Below are 15,068 nucleotides of genomic sequence, written 5' to 3' on the forward strand. Positions count from 1 at the left end.
TATTTTCACAAAATTCTCACTCCTCTAATTTAACGCAATATTAACCTATTCAGTGAGAATTCTGCTAAATATGCCGTTTTCATAAAAAATTGAGATTACATCGCTTTTCTCAAATTTTCCACGCCCACCCCAGGAATTCTCTCAAATCATCCACGTTCTCCTCAAGAATTCGTTAGTCAAGTTTGCACCAGCTGTTGTTTTGATTTTCACATAAATGAGTACAAGTTCGAATTTTTACTAGACCTTTTGTTGTTCTTTTTCCCGAACTTAATGTCAATTGATTACACATGATTTGTTTTTCTTTATTGGATCAAGAAATAGCAGGCATTAGTTTCATTTATTTAAGTTACTAACGTTCTTTCTTGTTTTGATATCGTACAGTTATGGAAGAAGATGCTCATGTAAGTACTTTAACCTTTTCTTCTTCTTTATTAATTGTATTACTTTTTACTTTTTTATGTAAATTATATTTTAGAAACTAAGTTGCACGATTTATTTACCTGCAAAGAATGATGAAGAGGATATCAACTCTTTGAGTGAAAATATGAACGGGAATCTATATATCCCTCAAGTTGCAAACGATCGAAAGTCGGAAATTGGAATGAGATTTGCAACGGTTGATGATGCGTTTGCATACTACAATCAGTATGCATGGGAAGTTGGTTTTAGCGCAAGATCAAGTAGTAGCAAAAAGAAAAAGAAAAACAATGAGCTTGTTTGGAAACAATTTGTATGCTTCAAAGCTGGTCAAACTGATGAGAATGGTTAAAAAGAAGAGCAGTCAATAGCGCCACGATCAATTCAAGAGCTCGTGGTGAAGTTAGAACTAATTGTAAGGAAAAAATTTTGATTGTCAAGCAACAAATTGGACCGGATTGGAGTGTCAACGTCTTTGTGGAAGGTCATAATCATGGACTTTCGACTCCGTCAAAAGTGCGCTTGCTTCGATCACACCGTAATGTTTCTACTGTGAAGAGAGTATTAACTGAGAGTATTAACTTAAAAATTTTCAGAAGCTAACATACCGACATGTCAGCAAATGCAACTATTAGAGATTGAGTATGGTGGACCTGAAAGTATAGGTTGCACAGAAAGAGATATTAGGAATTTTGAGAAAGAAATAAGGGATGAACAAAAGGGACTCGATGCTGAAACTCTGATAGAATTCTTTACATCTGAGAAAGAGAAGAACAAATCATTTTTCTTTGACTTTGAGACAGATTCGAATAATAGGTTCAGCCGATGTTTTTGGGCAGATCCTAAGTCAAGAGCGGCCTATAGTGTATTTGGTGATGTCGTTGTGTTGGATTCAACTTATAACACCAATAAGTATACAATGATTTTTACACCTTTCGTAGAGGTTAATCATCATCATCATCAAACTATAGTTTTTGGTTGTGGATTTCTAAGCGATGAGAAAACTGAATCATATATTTGGTTGCTTGATAAGTCAAAGTCATGGTTACCTTGTGCAATATGCCTCTACACAAGATGATATTATGATTTACAATGTGATGAATTTCCAAAATTCTTCGTCCTCGAAAGCAAGGCTGCTCACACATGATAGACAAAGAGATTATATATCTTGTACTTGTGGAAAATTTGAGTTTGATGGCATTACGTGCAGACACATGCTAGCTTTCTTCTGAATTAGCCAAATATCTGAACTGCCTGACAAGTATATACTCAAGCGATGGACGCGAGAAGCAAAGATTGATGTTGTATATACAATAGATGATGAAAATGCTAATGATGATCCAACAAAACTTCTGATGTCGCGACACTCCAAGTTATCTTATAAAGCTGCAATATTGATTGATGATGCATCTTTGACGGATGAGAGGACAAAGTTTTTAGATGAACAACTTGACTATATACATGGTAAAATCAAAGAGATGGGTATTAGTCCAACAACTAAGTTCAGTACTTAGAGAAGGAAAAACTTAGATAAATCAGTTAGTATAGGCTATCCTTCTCAAATTAGAACAAAAGGGTGTGGTAAGAGAATGTTATCTTCAAAGGAGAAGTCAACTGTAAAGCCTAGGGCCTGCCATGGATGTGGGCTTCGTGGAGTATCACACGACAAACGTTATTGTCCAGATTTGCATGACGGGTATGTGTATGATTGTGAAATTTTATCATTTATATTGTATAGTTATTTAAGTAATCAACAATTTCACTTTATCATTTTTACTCTCATATTTGAATTGCAGGTCAGATGCAGGTGATTGCCACGACAACTATTAATTTGTAATTGAAAAGGATTGATGTCCATACTAGTGAAATGTGGCTTTTATGAACAGTGCAGATATTGGAACTTAGCAATAAGAAGGAGAAAACTAGATCTATTATGCAAGTTGAAGGAGAATACTTGGCTTTAAGGCTGAATGATCTCACTTTATTTTCAAAAGGAGTTGTAATTGCTACCTTGGAGTTAATTTTGTTTTTGGTGCTGTTAGACTAATTACTAGAGTTAGGACTCAATATAATATTTGATGTTTTTAATTTCATGTTGATTCATTTGAACTTTTTTTGTTTCTACGGTTTCAAACATAATTTGTTTGGCAATTGTTCAATAGTAATTTTTTTGAGGTATTTTAATCAACCTTTGACATCTTCTATTGTTGCCATGTTATTTGCTTGCATTTCTTTGAATCTGTATAACTTTTCAAATCTGTATAATCCTTGAATCCTAATGCAATGTTTGGGCATCCTTATTTTAAGTTTTTGCATTCTCTTTATCCATTATGAATTTAGTTTAATTCGTAACCAAGTAAACATAGTACAGTTATACATCACAAAGAAAAAATATGCTTCTATGCAAGACTAAGTGTATGTTAAATAAACAAGTGCAAGTTTTACTGAAGCATTTTCTCGAAAAGTTAAGTTGCAAGAACTTTCAATGTAATTCCTCATAATCTCAAATCACATCATTCTGAAATATGAAATGATTAATAAATATACAACCAATTCAATTGTTCAACAATGAAAAAACAACAAAAAATATCCAAAACTCATTATCAATATTCAACACTGTTTGTTACGAAAGTGCCAACTTCTAATCAACTATAGGATATTCAATCCATCACCCTCCATTGCATCTCCATTCCAACCCAATTGCATAACAGCAGATTTCATCCAACAAATTCCCAAAGCTACGCATGAATTTTGTAAGAGAACAATTGTAGATTGTCAAAAAAAGAGAGAATATTTATGGAGAATTTGTGCAGTATCCAAAATCGAATTCACCTATTTTTCTTCTTCTTGTTTGCATTCATTCTCTTCATCTTTGATTAAAAAAAAAAAAAGTTGAGAATTGGCAGGAGAAGGAACGCGGAGAGCAAGGTGAAATTTTTGTGAATCTCGGCAGTAAATTGCGTTAAATTAGAGAAGAGAGAATTCTTTGGAAAAAAGAAAAAAAGATTGCTGACCTGGCAGAGAGAAAGAGGCGCTCATGATCCCTCACAAATTATCCTTCAGCATATCAATTCTCGTCAGTTCAATTACTTAAATTTCACTGTTTATGTCACACCTCAACCCTTATGACTTATACACTTACTATAAATAAATTTAAAATTTAATTTGAATAATCAACACGTCAAATAAAGAAAACACACATTATACAATTTCGAATACCAACATTTATCAAGTACATATTTCAAAACATTCTAAACCCTAGTGAGACCCTCTCACCACTCTATATACTACACATATATCTATATGCAAAAATGATGAGGAGGAGAAGGATGCCAAAAATGCGCCTCTATATACTACACATATATCTACATGCAAAAATGATGAGGAGGAGAAGGATGCCAAAAATGCGCCAGCCGCTGATCCTTATAATAATTGTAACTCACATCCACCCAACGCATCATTGATATCTTATTCCTGAAAAATATTAGTGGTTCATATGAGCCACAACTCAGTGCATATAAACCTTACATTTAATTCCACATACAAATATCAAATACATTCATTTACCAACATATCTCACCGGAAGTAATAAATATCATAAACAATTTAACATTCATATGCATATGTCTCTCCATTCTTTTTATTATTCTGTGACAGATCAAGCCTGGCATCTGCCCGGGTTCCATTGCATACGACCCGTAGGTCCATTATATTTATTTGACCTTTCCACGAAGGCCCCTCTTTATATTGACCTTTCCACGAAGGCCCCTCTTTGCATTGTTGACCTTTCCACGAAGGCCCCTCTTTGATTTGACCTTTCCACGAAGGCCCGTCTTTGCATTATTGACCTTTCCACCAAGGCCCCTCTTTGATTGACCTTTCCACGAAGATCCCTCTTTGCATATTTTCTTTGATCCGTAGGTCCATTATTATTGTATATGACCCGTAGGTCTTTTGCCATTATATATCAGATCCAGAGCAAGATTTGTCACATATCCTCTTTAATCCAATGATGCAAATAATTATAATGCTATATAAAAATATATCCATAGCACCACTCACATATTCAATATTCCACCATCAATATCAAATAACACATAACCATTTCAAGCTCACGTCATATATTCACTTCAATTTAACACATAACAATTAATCACATAAAATATATAAAATTAAAAGTGTGATTTATACACACCTGATGATGATAGGTATTTTAATTTGACCACCGATTCCATCGTATGCTATACGATCCTTTTCTTCGCAAAACTGAATCGGACATCAGTTTGTTACACACCCTTTTGTTCCCTTATTCTAATTCTCCACCTTCGACATCCGATAAAATATGAAACCATATTCTTTATTATTTTCTTTCATGTACTGAAAAATAATTTAGATAAATAGCAACCATGCATGCTGCATATTTTTCTCTAATTGACACATGTCTCAAGAAATTAGTGGCACTTTTAAAAAGTGTACACGTACATGCAGCACAATTATACTAGCAATACTTTCTTTATTAATGTAACATTTATTTAGAATCACTACCATTATGATTATTTTCCATGCTTAAAAAAATACTTCCATGCACACGCTCACGAATTATTACACATGCACACACATAAATTAATCATTTATTATACTAATTATATAACAAAATAATATACACACATCCATTTTAACAATTCTCGTAAATCAAAACTATCCATATATTCGACTATATTGAGTCGTCATAACAATAAATATATTCTCTATGACACACTTAATATCTCGATAGTAAAAATGACAATTTAATATGCAATGACAATATAAATGGATAATGTGTAAAATAATGCATGTTTCGGGTTAGGGATGTCACAATTCTTCCCCTCTTTAAAAATTTTGTCCGCAAAATTCATTTCTTCCTAATATCTGTCTCTGACTTACCATCTTTTTGATGGTGAAAAACATTACTAAAATATAATCATGTCTCCATAGATAGTAAATTGCGGACCTCTGCTAGACATAAAAGATAGAATACCATATAATCGTGTTGTATCTTTCGCGTACTTTTCAGCTAAGTGATATAACAAAGAAATCCAACGTATAGGTAAGAAATGTGCTAACTTGGTCAGTTATGTCTACAATCATCCAAATAATATTATTCCTCTTTTGTCTGATCGATGTCCCTGTAATCATTATGTCTGACTTGTAACTCAAAGCATCTGTAACAACATTAGCCTTCTTAAGATGGTATTTCGATGGTGTAATCATAATCTCTAAGAAACTCCATCCAATGTAACTGATCAAATATTTCAATCTCTCATGATTGGCTGAAATTCAAAAAGTCTCTCCATGCAGATAAGGAGGCCAAATCTTTAAAGCAAAACAATGCTACTAATATCAAATCATGAAATTAATAAGAAACTTCATGTACTCGTGATTGTCATGACGCATAAGCAATAAACTTTCCATTAAGTCAAAAGATAACCAAATCTATGTTTCAGCGAATCTCTATAAATAACATAATATCTTGTACCTGCGGAGATAACCAAAATAGGTGAAATATTCAACCGATGCTTCCACTCATTAAAACTCTTTTGATATGCTTTACTCCATATAAAAGAAGAATTATGTCGTACTAACTTCATTATCAATTGAATAATAATCGAGAAACATTTCCATTTGAAAACCAGTTCAATCTTTTGTAGATCCACTTCTATTCCATGACCTGACACCACGTGTCCCAACAATACCACATGTTCTAGAAAAAAACTCACATTTACTCAACCTTGCAATAATCTGTCTATCTCGCAGAACTTGTAATACTGACTGCAAGTGATTAACATGCCCATCTGTACTTCATGAATATAATAGCAAGTCAATAGAAATAATCACTAACGGATCCTGGAATAGTTGAGAGAATTTGTTCATCAATGCCATAAATAATTGTAGATGCAATAGTTTATTCGAAAGGCGTAACCAAAACTCATAATGGTCGTACTGAGTTCAAAATGGTGTCTCTGCAATATTCTCTTTAGCTATCTTCAACTGATGAGATCTTGATCGAAAATCAGTACTGAAAACAGTTGCATACCTTGAAATTGATCAAATAAGTCTTCTATTCTCGGTAATAGATATTTATTCTTCACTCTCACTCGATTCAACTTCCAATAGTGTATATAATGTCGCAGTGTATCATCTTTCTTCTTCAAAAATAATATTGGTGCTCTCCAAAGTAAAACATTAAGTCATACATATCACTTGTCTGACAACTCTTGTAACTGTTTCTTAAACTCTTGAAACTCTAATGAAGACGGTTGATAAATATAAATAAAAATAAATGCAGTGCTCAATAGAGAAATATGTCTCCCGATAAGGTGAAAATCCAGATAAATTTGCACTTCCAATAAATCAAAAGGCCGATCTAGATAATATAAGAAAATCTGGAGCAATATATTGATAACTGTAAAATATCACTTGATCCAGTCTCGATGATTATATTACCATTTCTTTTACTTGACAAGCTACCTTGGTTCGATGAAGTGAAAACCAATCTATACCCATAATAATATCAAAACTTGTGTATGAACAAGAGAATCAATATCCGCTGGCAGCTCAATTGAATTAACTCGCAACATATTCTCTAGAAAACCGTGTATATTGAAATAATGACAGCTCATAATCAACAAACATAGTTCCTTGATTAAAGACAAAACCTTCTCTGCTTCTTATCACAATACACTTCTTTGCATATATTTAGCATTTAGTTCTCTAGAAAAATCGTCTGAACTGAATACCAGAGATTGTATCATAGCTTGTGGGACTGTTTCCCACCAAGAGTAAGTATTGCTTCAAAGAAGAGAAACTGTGCGCTGATCTGACATACAACTCATCTGATTGAACACATGTTCTAACCTTTTCAACCATATCTCAGCCTCGGTCGGATCAGTAGTCTCATAAAGTCAACAATTCCATTTTTGGTGATGTTTAATGTTTCTACCTCTTTGACTCATCATTGGTCCATGTACCAGAAATCTCAAGATGATGCAGTGTGTATATGAGATGTTACAATAAATTGTTGATGCAGGGCGGCTGACCCTTCTCTCCTCAGTGACATATGTTCATGACAATACAAATGCAAATGAAACTTATAACCAAAATGTATCATATGATATACATAAATGCCATGTCCCAGCGGGATTCTATCCCCGCTCTGATACCACCTAAACTTTCACACCTCAACCCTTATGACTTATACACTTACTATAAATAAATTCAAACTTTAATTTGAATAATCCACACGTCAAGTAAAGAAAACACACATTATACAATTTCGAATACCAACATTTATCAAGTACATATTTCAAAACATTCTAAACCCTAGTGGGACCCTCTCACCACTCTATATACTACACATATATCTACATGCAAAAATGATGAGGAGGAGAAGGATGCCAATAATGCGCCAGCCGCCGATCCTTATAATAATTGTAACTCACATCCACCCAACGCATCATTGATATCTTATTCCTGAAAAATATTAGTGGTTCATATGAGCCACAACTCAGTGCATATAAACCTTACATTTAATTCCACATACAAATATCAAATACATTCATTTACCAACATATATCACCAGAAGTAATAAATATCATAAACAATTTAACATTCATATGCATATGTCTCTCCATTCTTTTTATTATTCTGTGACAGATCAAGCCTGGCATCTGCCCGGGTTCCATTGCATACGACCCGTAGGTCCATTATATTTATTTGACCTTTCCACGAAGGCCCCTCTTTATATTGACCTTTCCACGAAGGCCCCTCTTTGCATTATTGACCTTTCCACGAAGGCCCCTCTTTGATTTGACCTTTCCACGAAGGCCCCTCTTTGCATTATTGACCTTTCCACCAAGGCCCCTCTTTGATTGACCTTTCCACGAAGGTCCCTCTTTGCATATTTTCTTTGACCCGTAGGTCCATTATCATTGTATATGACCCGTAGGTCTTTTGCCATTGTATATCAGATCCAGAGCAAGATTGTCACATATCCTCTTTAATCCAATGATGCAAATAATTATAATGCTATATAAAAATATATCCATAGCACCACTCACATATTCAATATTCCACCATCAATATCAAATAACACATAACCATTTCAAGCTCACATCATATATTCACTCCAATTTAACACATAACAATTAATCACATAAAATATATAAAATTAAAAGTGTGATTTATACACACCTGATGATGATAGGTATTTTAATCTAACCACCGATTCCATCTTATGCTATACGATCTTTTTCTTCGCAAAACTGACTCGGACATCAGTTTGTTACACTCCCTTTTGTTCCCTTATTCTAATTCTCCACCTTCGACATCCGATAAAATATGAAACCATATTCTTTATTATTTTCTTTCATGTACTGAAAAATAATTTAGATAAATAGCAACCATGCATGCTACACATTTTTCTCTAATTGACACATGTCTCAAGAGATTAGTGGCACTTTTAAAAAGTGTACACGTACATGCAGCACAATTATACTAGCAATACTTTCTTTATTAATGTAACATTTATTTAGAATCACTACCATTATGATTATTTTCCATGCTTAAAAAAATACTTCCATGCACACGCTCACGAATTATTACACATGCACACACATAAATTAATCATTTAATATACTAATTTATATAACAAAATAATATACACACATCCATTTTAACAATTCTCGTAAATCAAAACTATCCATATATTCGACTATATTGAGTCGTCATAACAATAAATATATTCTCTATGACACACTTAATATCTCGGTAGTAAAAATGACAATTTAATATGCAATGACAATATAAATGGATAATATGCAAAATAATGCATGTTTCGGGTTAGGGATGTCACAGTTTATCTTTTCCATAATATTTAGTCGCAATTAATATAATAAGATAGAGGAAAAAATTAAATAAAACTAAATTTGTTGCATCCGGTCCAAATATATAAATTCAATTTATTTGGATCGATGTTTCAGGAACCTGAGCACGTCCCAGATTCATTCGTCGACTGTTAGAGTATTTATTCATTAGGGTATTTGTAACGCAGCACAAAATAGGCTCGGACTCGTTCCGACGGAATGAGCCAGCTTCGGGCTGCCGTTGTGGATGGCCTGTCGGGGAAGGCAGCTCGAGAGGGAGGGCCCAGGAGTGGGACAACCTCCACTCAAGGGCCGGATAGAACTAATGTCTATTTTCTTCAATGTCACGATGGTGGACACTTCTCGTATGACATTGTTCCAATTACAGTCTCACCTTGACGGGATTCAGCTTCTGAAGGCTGGTGTGCAATTTTTATTTTCTAGTATTTTATCGATGTGTTTTCTTTTTCTATAATTTAAATTGTGTTTGTTTAAAATTATGCAATTTTTAATATTTAGGATTTTAAATTGTAAATTTTAGCTTTTTTTAATGAAATATTTTATAGTTTATTTTTGTTAGACATTGCATTTTAAATTGAAGAATAAGGACCATGAATAAATAGTGTAGAGATGAGATGAATAAAGGATGAAGGTTTGGAAATATTATCTCTTAGTTATGAAATAGAGAAAAAAATGATGCGAGGCAATAGATGAATAAAAGATAGGGGTGTGAATACACTTCCTATCGTAGTTTCTTGTTTCTAGTACTTTCTAGTTCACATAATCCTAATACTACTTTGATAGTAGTTTCTTGTTTTCTAGTACTTTCTAGTTCTATTACTCCATAATCCTAATACTATCTACTTCCATATCTTAATATCTATGTGTTGATGCTGCCCCGTAACGTCAAAACTCGCAAAGTTGACTTCATTTATTTTTCTAAAACCAAACATATAAATCACTTTGAATATGTGTCACAAATGATTATCAAACAAAAACTAGAAGCATAGTATGTATATTAGTCGAAACATGATTGGCACGGCTAACTTCTACCGTTCTACGAGAATGTAAAGGTTTTACAAACTATTTTACATATCCATAACTAATAGTACTAGTACATTTTATTTTTTCACTTTCAACGTTTATAAAATTAGACAGGTAGTCAATTTATATTTTTAATAGGATTGACCTTATTCTTTAATAAAAATGGTATTAGTTATTTTTTGTTTATGGTCTCATATTATACTAGTAATAATTTTGCGTTAAAACGTACACCCTCCATTATTTTATAATTGAAGCACTTTTTTTTAGCATAGAGTTTAAAAAATGGAAGTAGGAGATAATAAAATAGATAAAGTAAGAGATTAAAAGAAGAGAGAATAAAATTGAAAAGTGAATAAAGTAGAAAGAATAAAGTAAGAGAGAAAATGAAGTAGAAAAGAAAGAGCGAGTTAATCCATCATAAACGAGACGCTTCTTTTAAGCACTTGTTTTAAAACAAATGATATTTAATAATAGTGAAGCGAAAAAGTAAGGCAATAGAAAGAGTAATATAGAAAAAGATTTAATTATTAAATATCATTACTCTCTCAATTTTAATTATTAAATATCATTTTCATAGTTAAAATAACGACTTGCTTGGGATGGCGGAAATATTGAAAAAACAAATAAAACATGTCTTTCAATACCAAGATTGTTAGTAGCAGAAGGAATGGGTAATATTGACTATAAATAGGGATTAGTGTAAGTAGTTATAATCAATTGCCTTATAATATATGATTAATAAAAAGCACTTGAACATTTTTTTGGGGGGATCCCAAAGCTAAAAATTGTATGATTAAAATCACACACACAATTTGATCAAACACACGTGTGCCTGTAAGACTGTAACCGATTCTCGCGATTAAAATATTGGAAATTGTTATCTACCATGCACTGCACAATGCGACTTAAAATTAAATTCATTCACTAGAGTAAAAATGATACTCCTACTACTACTGATTTAGTCAATTAAAGATTTCATATTAAAAAACGCAAAAACCTTAGTGCTGTCAACCGCAACCAGGGTTTATGTTTTAAAAGTCAATGCATGGTTTATAGTTAATTGGATAATGTGAGTTTGGTAGTAGAAGCTTGTGATCTAAGTTACTCATTTCTCAATAAGTCACTTCCATGTTTAACTTTTCCCTATTTCTAAATGAAATTTTACTTGGATTCAAATCATTTTTTATAACATCAAATAAGACAATTTAAGATTAAATTTTTTCCTCAAAAACTTTACTTTTTCGTAAATGAAACTTTGCTTGGATTCAAATCAATTTTTTTATTAAAAATTAAAAAAATCGTACAATTAAACAATATAAGACTTTCACTAATTCAAATAATGACATTTTAAATTAGTACTTATATGACTTTCACATATTTTAGTGTATAATATACGACAAGAATATGCAATGACATTTACAACGTATAAATTAATTTAAAAAATGAGCCGTCATTTTCCAGTGATCGTCAACACGATTGCAAACTCCTGCCTCCAAATTCCAATTCTTATTCCCCAATACGAAAGCAACGTTTTTGTATGTAAAACCCCAATTCCATTCATAATTCTCGCGAATTCGTTTGTGGAGAGAAATGAGCTCGGAGGCGTTGCTCAATTACGAGCCTCCGGAGCTCAATTTCCAATGTAAGCGTCTCATCTTCGTCGCACTTTGACTTTTTCCCCTTTTCTTCTTTGCATCTTTCTTGTTTTTCATGATAATCGGTTCTCCTCTCAATTCATCGTGTGGTTGTATTTGCTCAGTTGATCAGAACAAACAGCTCTCATCTTCGGTCCGATTGTTAAATAAAACCGACGCTTGTGTTGCTTTTAAGGTGAGTTTATTTTTTTTTCCGACTACTTCTCATGCTATGCGATAATTCGATTTGATAAAAACTGTAACCACTATGTTTTCAGCTCAAGTCCACTAATCCAAGAAATTATGTGGTTCGACCAAGAATTGGAATTCTGTTGCCTCGATCATCTTGTGAAATCAAAGGTTCTTATTTCATTTTTGTACTCTCTCTTCCCAAGATAGAGTATGATGGATAACAGCATCAAGGAGCCATTAATTTGAGATTGTTTCTTTTATTCATACATTATAGTCTGGAGGGGGTGTTAGGCAGTCTTTTTTGTTCCTTTTTTGGTTTGTAAAGGACTCAGCTTGGCGCATTTTGTAGTGACAATGCGAGCGCTGAGGGAATCTCACCACAATATAAGGTGCAAGGACAAGTTCATGATTGAAAGTGTAGCTGCATCTCCTGATACATCTCTGGAAGATGCTCGAAAACTGGTATACCGTTACTGAATCATTTCCATTATGGTTAACTTGATGTTCTCCTTTCTGTTGCTTGTAGTTTAACGATACATGGTTGGCCTGATTCTGATAATAGCTTCCAAATATCTTGGTTTATGCAATATTATTTCATGTATATGGACTGGTAGTTCCATAAATTCGTATGTGCTAGAAATGGTAGTGAAACTATTATTCCGATGATTTGGAACAATTCGATATACTAAATGAAACGCCTAATTCATTAAAAAAACTATAATTGTTCAATGACTAACATCAACGTCTCGACAATTTGGGCTATATTGCTTCAGAAAAAGTAAGTACTTTGTATGTTAGGGAATGTTCTGGTTCATTATTTTAGTAAGTTTAATAGTTCATATGGATTATGTAGTTTGATAAGGAGTCTGGACATCCCCTTCAAGAGTTCATATTACGAGCCAATTACAGTAGGCCGGCAGAATCTTCACCTGGAACATCTGTCATTGAAAATAGAGATGTACCTTCTCCTGAGGTTGGCTTCTTAAGATTTAGAGAATTACTTGATCTTCAAAGCATAATGACTGCATTTTTTTGGTTATTCCAGGTCAATGATACTTTTGCGGAACCTCATGAGAATAGTTTACAGGTAAATAATCTGTTTCTCTCGTGCTAATTTGTTTTCCACTCCTTGGGCATGATATGGCAAGCTGGGATAGTGACTGATTTTGGTTGGTTATTGCAGGTTGCTAGCTCTGTCGCTAATTCTGACAACGATATACAGGTGAAAACCTGTTTTACTCTTGCAGATTTGTTTTCTCCACCTACAGGCATCATTTCTCAAAGCGAGGATAATAACCACCTCTTTCTTTTGGGTTTATGCATAATGCAGGTTACCAACAGTGTTAACGAACCTCGTGGCAACGACTCGCAGGTAAAAATATATTTTCTTGTTGCATTGATTCATTTCGAATGTTTTGTTTTAGACTTTTCTCATAATATAGTTACACCTTCTCCTAAGTTGACTAGAAATGATAAGTGTGGGGGTTACTTCCTAGCTTGTTTAAGTCCTGTTGTTGTTCCATTCAAGTCATGATGACAAAATTGCTTTTGAAGTGTTATGAGGTTTAAGAAAAAGATGCAATGATCATTAATCATCTGTTAACTTCAGATATTAAATCACATTGGCTAATAAATGGACATAATTATTCTTACTAAGAGTCATCTGATCCTTCTGCAACACTATGTTAATTGTTTCTCACAGGAAAAGGATATCACTCGTAGTGGTGAATCAATTCTGAGGAGCTTTATCAGCAATTGTACTGGTGAATCAATTCTAAGGGACGTTATCAGTAGCTTGCTGATTGTAGCCTCCTTATATCTCATGAAACAAACAATATCATGGATCTGGTAAATAACTCTAATTCTATGTTTAATATGCATCTATAACTAGGACTGTAGTTTTTATCGTAAAATCACACTTTGATTAGGCCCTTTGTTAATTGAAAGATTGACCTGCAATGTGAGTTGATATCATGATTAAGCACATTGTTGCATTCAGTTGCTCTTTTATTAGCCCAAATCAGTAACTCACTTGTCCCGTATTAATAAGAAACATTTTTATTGAGCATGGCCTTTCACTGAGGATATTTGCTTGGTTGTTGCTTAGTCTACGAGTCTAAGCCAGTGACAAGTAATCTCCCATGTCAAGCCTATTTTCTTAGTTCTGAAACAGTATTGTTCATCATCATTCACCTACAAGCACTTTTTTTCCTTTTGTCTGTAAGAACAAAATTGCACCTCTATTGTCTCTGTCAAATTTGTCGGTTCCTAACATTCTGGTTATTCTGGATGGATCTTTAACCATCATAAGCCGAAGTTTTAATCAGATTGGAGTTTTGTGGTTACAGGAGTTTGGTTATGTTTGTGGTGATGCTGATTATAAAGATGATAAAGAAATTGGTGTCAGATTCTGTTGAGGACTGGATTGTGAAAACTCTGGTGCATATCGTCATGTATTTTATATTTGGGCGCAAGGAGAACACAGGACTGACGTAGGACGTCGCCCTTTTGTGTTAAGTATAGTGATAAACAAGGAAATCAAATGTAGTATTTATTGGCTCAGTCAAGCTATGCTTGCATGTAAATAAGTTTTGTACATGTTTTCTTTTAGACAGCGTAAATCATTACTATGGACTACAGATAGTGTTGCTTTTCATTACCACGTACATGAGAGACTGAAAGGCAAAACAATTTTTGCCAACGTGTTGAGATTTGCTTGAAATATGTATAGCTTTTTAGATTTTTAGTTTTTAGAACTAGAGAACAAATGTTTTTTCTTCTAAAGACAAATTTACATACGTCCTTATAATCCAATCCAATCAAATCAAATCAAATAATGGTCTAATACGAGTTCGACAATTTACAAAATCTGCATTAAAAC

General features: G+C 33.3%; 2 protein-coding genes, 1 long non-coding RNA gene and 1 pseudogene across 3 annotated transcripts; 3 read left to right on the forward strand and 1 right to left on the reverse strand.

The window, feature by feature from the left end:
* Nucleotides 1-383: 383 nt before the first annotated feature.
* On the forward strand, nucleotides 384-1,495 carry LOC148934422 (protein FAR1-RELATED SEQUENCE 5-like). Its single transcript, XM_089062296.1, has 3 exons — nucleotides 384-401; nucleotides 476-764; nucleotides 1,014-1,495. Exons 1-3 carry the CDS (start codon nucleotides 384-386, stop codon nucleotides 1,493-1,495), a joined length of 789 nt encoding a protein of 262 aa, XP_088918422.1.
* A 19-nt stretch (nucleotides 1,496-1,514) lies between these two features.
* On the forward strand, nucleotides 1,515-2,464 carry LOC148934423 (uncharacterized; annotated as a pseudogene).
* Nucleotides 2,465-7,666: 5,202 nt separating this feature from the next.
* Nucleotides 7,667-8,804, reverse strand: LOC125185645 (uncharacterized). The gene is made up of 2 exons (XR_007170203.2): nucleotides 8,647-8,804; nucleotides 7,667-7,926 (listed from the first exon to the last, which is right to left on the reverse strand). It is a non-coding gene; the product is annotated as an uncharacterized LOC125185645 (long non-coding RNA).
* A 3,017-nt stretch (nucleotides 8,805-11,821) lies between these two features.
* LOC125221660 (vesicle-associated protein 1-3-like) lies at nucleotides 11,822-14,853 on the forward strand. Its single transcript, XM_048123850.2, has 10 exons — nucleotides 11,822-12,003; nucleotides 12,121-12,191; nucleotides 12,274-12,355; nucleotides 12,537-12,649; nucleotides 13,041-13,160; nucleotides 13,233-13,274; nucleotides 13,371-13,409; nucleotides 13,518-13,559; nucleotides 13,890-14,035; nucleotides 14,536-14,853. Exons 1-10 carry the CDS (start codon nucleotides 11,952-11,954, stop codon nucleotides 14,681-14,683), a joined length of 855 nt encoding a protein of 284 aa, XP_047979807.1. The 5' UTR covers nucleotides 11,822-11,951; the 3' UTR covers nucleotides 14,684-14,853.
* The last annotated feature ends 215 nt before the right edge of the window (nucleotides 14,854-15,068 follow it).

The sequence above is a fragment of the Salvia hispanica genome, chromosome 1 (assembly GCF_029641045.1).
Source record: "Salvia hispanica isolate PSC_SH4W2 chromosome 1, Shi_PSC_v1, whole genome shotgun sequence".
Lineage (NCBI taxonomy): Eukaryota > Viridiplantae > Streptophyta > Magnoliopsida > Lamiales > Lamiaceae > Salvia > Salvia hispanica.